The sequence below is a fragment of the Podarcis liolepis genome, assembly GCF_965112155.1.
Source record: "Podarcis liolepis genome assembly, chromosome: 14".
Taxonomy (NCBI): Eukaryota; Metazoa; Chordata; class Lepidosauria; order Squamata; family Lacertidae; genus Podarcis; species Podarcis liolepis.
The window spans coordinates 985,055-991,955 of NC_139569.1; the positions used below are offsets into that span (position 1 = coordinate 985,055).

The 6,901-nt window shown below is 43.6% G+C and overlaps 1 protein-coding gene across 1 annotated transcript; it reads right to left on the reverse strand.

Annotated features, from left to right (window-relative positions):
• Window positions 1–608: 608 nt before the first annotated feature.
• Window positions 609–1,508, reverse strand: LOC310693796 (vomeronasal type-2 receptor 26-like; the record flags this gene model as incomplete). Its single annotated transcript, XM_083476174.1, has 1 exon — window positions 609–1,508. One exon carries the CDS (start codon window positions 1,506–1,508, stop codon window positions 609–611), a length of 900 nt encoding a protein of 299 aa, XP_083332300.1.
• Between the last annotated feature and the right edge of the window lie 5,393 nt (window positions 1,509–6,901).

A 6,901-nucleotide genomic window follows, 5' to 3' on the forward strand; every position in this document is an offset into this window, starting at 1 on the left:
TGAAGATCTTATGGGCATATATCTGAAGGAGCCCCCATTGTTCAGCCTGGACACTGAGGTCCAGCTCTGATACCCTTCTGGCGGTTCCCTCACTGCATGCCAGGCAGCTGTCAGCTAACTCCCGGCTGGTTTACCAGGAATGTACAAATACAAGGAAATGTTTCTTACCGTCCTCTTTTTACTGTCCTCTCTGGCCTCCATCAAACCCCTGTTGTAACTCCAAACTGTCTTCCTCTTTCCCCTCCCTGGAAGGGTCAGGCTGGAGAAGCAGTCTCCACTATTCCTCCTTTGGCCAGTCCCTGAGGCTACGAGAAGTGAGGTTACAGAGGAGCAGGCAGAGAGAGGGCCTTCTTGATAGTGCCTTCCCTGTGGAACAGCCTCCCATCAAATGTCAAGGAGATGAATAACTATATAACCTTCAGAAGACATCTGAAGGCAGCCCTGTCTCGGGAAGCGTTCTAGAATGTGATGTTTTATTATCTTTTTATATGTTTGAAGCCACCAAGAGTGGCTGGGGCAACCCAATCAGATGGGCGGGTAATAATAATAATAATAATAATAATAATAATAATAATAATAATAGAAGGGTGGTATACTCAAGTTGACTTTTATTTGCTCCTCAGAATCAAGTGGCCTTTGCTGTTCAAGTCAGGCCTCAGAAGAATTATGTACAATTTGGGGAAGAAGATGCAAGCGAGCAAGCCTGCACTGGAGGCCAAGATGCAGAAGATCTCCACAGCCACCATCTGCTTTCCTTTGGTGCTCAGATAAGAGGGAACAAAGGACAGCCAAACGCTGCAGAACACCAACATGCTGAAAGTGATGAACTTGGCTTCGTTGAAACTGTCTGGCAACTTCCTGGCCAGGAAAGCCACCGTGAAGCTGACACTGGCCAAGAATCCCAGGTACCCCAGGACACAATAAAACATGGGGGCAGAGCCTTCGTTGCATTCCAGGATGATTTCCTCTGCCAGAGAGTTCATGTCCACATCTGGGAAGGGAGGAGCCGTACAGAGCCAAACAGCACAAATACTGGCTTGAAGCGAGCAGCAACCCAGAAGAACAGAGTTGGCCAGAGATTTCCCCACCCATTTCCTCACCCTAGATCCTGGTTTGGTGGCCATGAAGGCCAGAACCACCGTGAAGGTTTTGGCCAAGACACAAGACACCGCAATGGAGAAGATGATGCCAAAGGCCGTTTGTCGTAAAGAGCAGCTCACTGGGTGAGGCTGGCCAATGAACAGCAGTGAGCAGAGGAAGCAGAGCAAGAGGGCAAGGAGCAGAGTGTAGGTGAGGTCCCGGTTGTTGGCTTTAACAATGGGAGTGTCCCTGTTCTTAGAGAAGACGCCAAGGACCAAGGCTGTGATCAGAGCGGACAGCAGAGCTAAGGCAGCTAATGTGAATCCCAAAGGATCTGCGTAGGAAAGAAAATTTTGTCTCTTGGGAATGCATTGATCTCTGTTGTGGTTTGGAAATCGACCTTCTTGGCATTTGAAACAATTATCCATATCTAAAGAAATCAAATTAATGAGTTCCATCAAACACGGCAACCTTTTTCATCTGTCATGTTTCATTCTTTGCAATAAAATTGATTCCTCCATCTCCAATGGCCTTTCAAATTTTCTTTGAAATAAATATTGCTTCTGCCCCAAAACACAATTCTGAGCAATTAAATAATTGAAAACAAGTATCAGAGATGAAATCCCAAGAAACATTATCGAAAGCTTTTTCAGTGTCTATAAACATCATTCTTAGTGATACACTAAGCAAAATAGTAAGATGAGATTCACTGAATAGTATTCAGGAGCTGAGGGGCTGACCTACAGACATTTTCTCCTTTTCTGGCTCTCAGCCCTAAAACTATGGGGATTGAGGGTGAGGCAAGTCTTCCCTGGCTCTGCAAGCTGTGGCAGGTGGGGAGCAGGCAAAGAACACTGGACATGATCCACACCTATTTTCACAGATCTACTTTGTGAAGGTTAAAGATGTGGCTCTAGTTTGCCCAACTCTCTGTGTCTGTCTTCTTTCTTCCTCATGTGAGTGCAACTGCTGTTCTGTTTAGGAGTGAGTACTGAACTATTAATAAGGGGAAACTGTTGAAATAGTCTAGGAAGTAATTTATAAAAGAGCAGATGATGTCTCCTACCCGTTTGATTTGAAATCATCCTATCTGGACATGAAGCACAGTCATAGCAACAAAATGGCAGCCCCTCCTTCTTTTTCCGGCTGTAGCCTGGCTGACACCGATCATTGCACAAACCAAGGGGCAGCACCTAGCCAGAAAGAGAGGAGAAGAGGAAGCCCCCTTTTGCATGGTAAAGAACACAGTTTGAACCAAAAAGATGAGATCATTGGTCAGATTCATGTTATTCCAAAAAGGTGGTGTATTTGTGAATAAATTGTAGTATAAATATTGGGAGTGAAGCAGAAAGGAAATTTAATTTTTCATCTGTGTAAGATGGTGGATGGAAAGAGGACAGGGAAAGACAAATCATTCTGAAATACGGGGAGTTGACAGAAAAAGTAAGATCAGAAGCAAATATATTAGGGTTGCCATATCTTGAAGAGGAAAAAAGAGGCCCTGAGCCTTTGCCAGACCAGCCCAGGGAAAGAGTTGCTCGGGTGTGGGTATTCAGGGCCCCTGCCCCCGAGTCCTTCTTTCCACAGTTCAGGCTAGAAGTAAGTGGCTGAGGCATGCAGTGGAGCCCATGCCTACACCCGAGCCTGTGCCCAAGCCCCTCCCCCCAAAATCCCCCCCCGACATTTCCTTTAAGATGTAAAAATCCCCCCGGACGGGCATGTTGCCCTCTGCAAAGAAGAGGACGTACCTTGATTACCCAGACATTTGGCAACCCTAAAATACATTAGGCAGAGAAACACTGCAAGAACAGGATTCTTCCTTCCAAACAAATGAGTCAGTTATGAGAAGTAAGTCTTGCTTGGTTCCGTGGGCTTTGCCGTATGGCATGGCTGCGGCTGGTTCCTGGGGGTTGCCATCTTCCTGTGCAGCCAGTGGAGGGGATGATCACTTGGTCCCGCCCACCTCTGGCCACACCAGACCCTCCACTCCAAGCTGTCCTTGCCCGCCAGGCCTATGGGGCAGGGGAAGAGGGGCTGGACCCTGCCCAACCCTGCCATATTTTAGAAGGCAATCTGGTATTGCCATTTTATACTTTTATAGCAGAACTCTGAAGAAGATCTACTCACATAATAAATGATGGTAAAATAATTTGCTGCATATGCGTTCTACAGAATCATTTTGCTTAATAATGATGAAGAATTTATACATTACCCTTTTTATTTTTATTACTAATGTAAATTTTAAAATGTTCCCTTTTTTAAAAAAAAAAAAAACAGTCCACTCCCACCTGATTGAATGCTTTGTGCCATGTGATGGCTTCTTCATCTATGCTGAAGTCAACATACTGTGATTCCTGTGGTTCTACCTTTCCTACTTTCACTCGCAAGAAGGTTTGGTTGGGGAAAGTAACCCAGTTCAGAACATCAAATCCAGCTGCCAATTCCCCATTCTCATCAAAAGACACAAAGTCCCCAGCACTGTTGTTGAAGGAGATGCTCCTCAGGAAAGAGGGAAGCTAGACAGGATAAGATGCTTCATTGGTTTTAGAAAGGGAAAAGTATCAATCAAAATATGTCACACAATGGAAAGTAGTCAGAAATAGTGTGGTCCATCTTTGGAGCACATATTGATTTTTTTCGGAGGTACACTTGGCCTGAGACTTAAGTATTTGAGGATTCAGCTCTGGGGGTCCATGAGCAAAGGCAAAATTGTGGAAAGGCAGGAACCCCTGGAACTGAACTCTAGGTTGCTGGAGGACCCTGGGATGTTCCCGGAGCCCTGTCATGACCTCCCCACAGCCTGGGAAGCAAGGGGGCACCTTCTTTGCTGACCTCTGGGACGCACCCAGTGGCCTTGTGTCTTCTTCCCTGAGGCTGGTATGGAAAGCACTGCCTTGCTCACCTGGCCTTGGGAGGGATGCGCCCTCATACCTGCTTCCCAGAGCCCAGCAAGCAAGGGGGAGGGCTGCACACCCAGGACCCCCCCTGGACCTTCTGAGAGCCTGGTCAGCAAGGAAGACCTTCTGGGAGGGCAGGAGGAAGGGGGTACATAAATAGAGAGCAGGTAATGGTGAGCTTTCCCTGCTGTCCATTCTTTATTTACTTTTCCCTACCATCATGAGGTTGCAATCCCATATGTAAAGTGAATGTAACTTGTGGGCCCCCTGTAAATATGGAACATTCTAGCAGCATGTTACAAAATTGGCCAGGCAATTACTGGGTACATTTGAAAATAGCCATATATGTTCCTCTTTTGTGCAGAAACAACTGCAGGCTGTAAAAGATAGTTGTTGCCATTGAACAGAATTTTTTGGCAGTCAGGGGTAGAAACAAACCTAAATAATTTCAAATGCATTCTTCATTCTTCATATTTCTCCTTTCTCTTCCTGACTTTGTGCATTATCACATGGATAATGAAACAAGTCTAGTTTCAGAACCATTTTTATATGGAATGCATTATGATATTTGGCATCTATATTGCAGGGAAGTTTTTAATGTTGGAGTTTTAATATTATTATGGAGTGCTGAGAGACAAACATCAGTGGTTTGTGCAATGTCAAAGGGTGAGATGCTGCCTGAGGAAAGTACTGGAGAGGTTCTTCCTGGATAAAAACATACCATCTTTCTGATATTAACACATCATGAGTGCCAGTTTAACCTGCCTCCTTCTTCACCACTCCTGACATATCAGCATCACAAACACATAGGACAGCAGAACATGCAGCTCCTTCCACAACATTGTTGAGTTCTACAAAGAGGTGACATTTCTGTGTGAGGAAGAGCAGGAGGAGATCCTTCCACCTCTGCAACTTGAAGGCGAAGAACAGGGAATATATTGATTCTGGCTCCAACTTGAAGGCAAGGGAAAACTGGGAAGCACTGAAAAGAACTGAAAAGAACATTTGTTTTGTGCGGGAAAGGTAAATGCTGTAAGAGGTGTTTTCCTTCTGTGTGTATTCAGTCTATGGACACTGTGTCATCACCCGTTAGATTAGTCTAAGCAAAGATTTATTCCGAATATGAAATCTTACCTGCCAAGGCTGCAGTTTGGGAGGATGGAGTCCACCTCTGCCTGACGTCATTCTGTGTTTTGGTCTGGATGAGAGAATCTTGTGCAAAGTATATGCAATGGCATAAACCGCATTATAGGTACTGTAACTTTGACCAGTCATGGTCATTTCAAAAATGGGCCCAGGAAGGCTCTCCAGACTCTCTTTGCCAGTGCATGTGTCTCTGCTTTCATTGGGCTCATTTGAAACTGAAAATATACAGTTGAATGCCATTTCCCAAAAAGCCTGGAGGAACCCATCTCCATTTGGAGAGTTGGGATTTAGTGTCTGAAGGAATTCTTTAAATCCTTGGACTTTTTCTGTGTGAATTGCAAAAGACAGGGCACCATCAAAGCCTTGAATATTGATATACCTTTGAATTATATCTGATGAGAAGGCCCATTGGGCTGTCAAAATCCACACTCTGCCTTTAGAATTCTCTGTAATATCTTCAGCTAATGAAGAAAAATAAATCATCAATTTCACAACTGCTGTGGTCTGAGGTTCTGCATATAGAACGAAAACATTGATATCTGATTTCATCAGATAAGAGGACATAGCCCGGATTAGATCCAGTGAACTGATATTATCTAACCCTTGAGATATGGTTGGTAATTTTTCCTTGAAGGCTGTGCAGACTCCGTGCTGGGAAAGCATTGGCCCTAAGATTTCCATAAACTTCTCTCCATTTTCATCATCTGAAGCAAGAAGTCCAACCCACGTCCATTGGAAATGAAGAAGTAGCTTGACAATCCCTGCATATTGATATTTCTCATTGGGCACCGTCCGGAAGAAGGTTTGGAGCTGCAACTCGGTCCTCCTCACTGGAGCTAATGCACAATAAGCAATCTAAGGAAGAAATCAGTCTCACAATTATGGGAGAGTCATAGCAAAGGGTTAGGATTCATCCCACTTAACTGCCTGAAGTGGAACCCATGAGAATTCATTGAAGGTAAAAATATATTCCTTAGCTTTGTATATGGGAGGAATGTGAAAGAATGTAATAATAATAATAATATTAATTATTTATTATTGATATCCTGCCCTCTCTGGTTGTCTCCCAACAGAATATTAAGAACATGATAAAACATCAAACATTAAAATCTTCCCTAAACAGGGCTGCCTTCAGATGTCTTCTAAGCATCAATTATTAGGATATAATCCATTACTCATCAATGACAACATCTTGGTTAGCTTTATCATTTACAATGAAGTATGTTGAAAGTGAAATCTTTCTTAACTGATATTAGATCTATGAAGATGAAATGCTCCAATCCTTTGTTCCCTAATGCCAACAATATTGTCATTTCTTCCCAGATTTACATTTTTGCTTAACTACTCTGGTTTTGCTGTAATGTACTAGATAATGTCAATGAATTTCATGGAAAATAAGAGACATTTGAGGAGAATTCATTTTCTTCTTTTTCTTCTTCATTGGTTGATTATTTTGCAACCCCCTCCCCATAGAGTATTTTGTTTAGCTTGATTGTAACCACTTGGGAAGGGAACAAAATAAGGCCTTCGCATTTTCCTATACTTTGTCCTGAAATACACCACTAAATTAGAGCAAGCGCTGGACATTTTCCTACAAGTTCTGCTCCTTTGGAAGGAAGGAAGTAGAGCGCAATGAAACTGTGGGTGGATTGTCTTTCCAGAAACTCCTTTATACCTGGACATCATGAGTGTGGAGCCTATGACCCTTCAGAACTTCCTGGACCCCAAGTGGTCATCCCTGACAATTGAGTTATAGTGGCTTCAGCTAGTGGGCAATA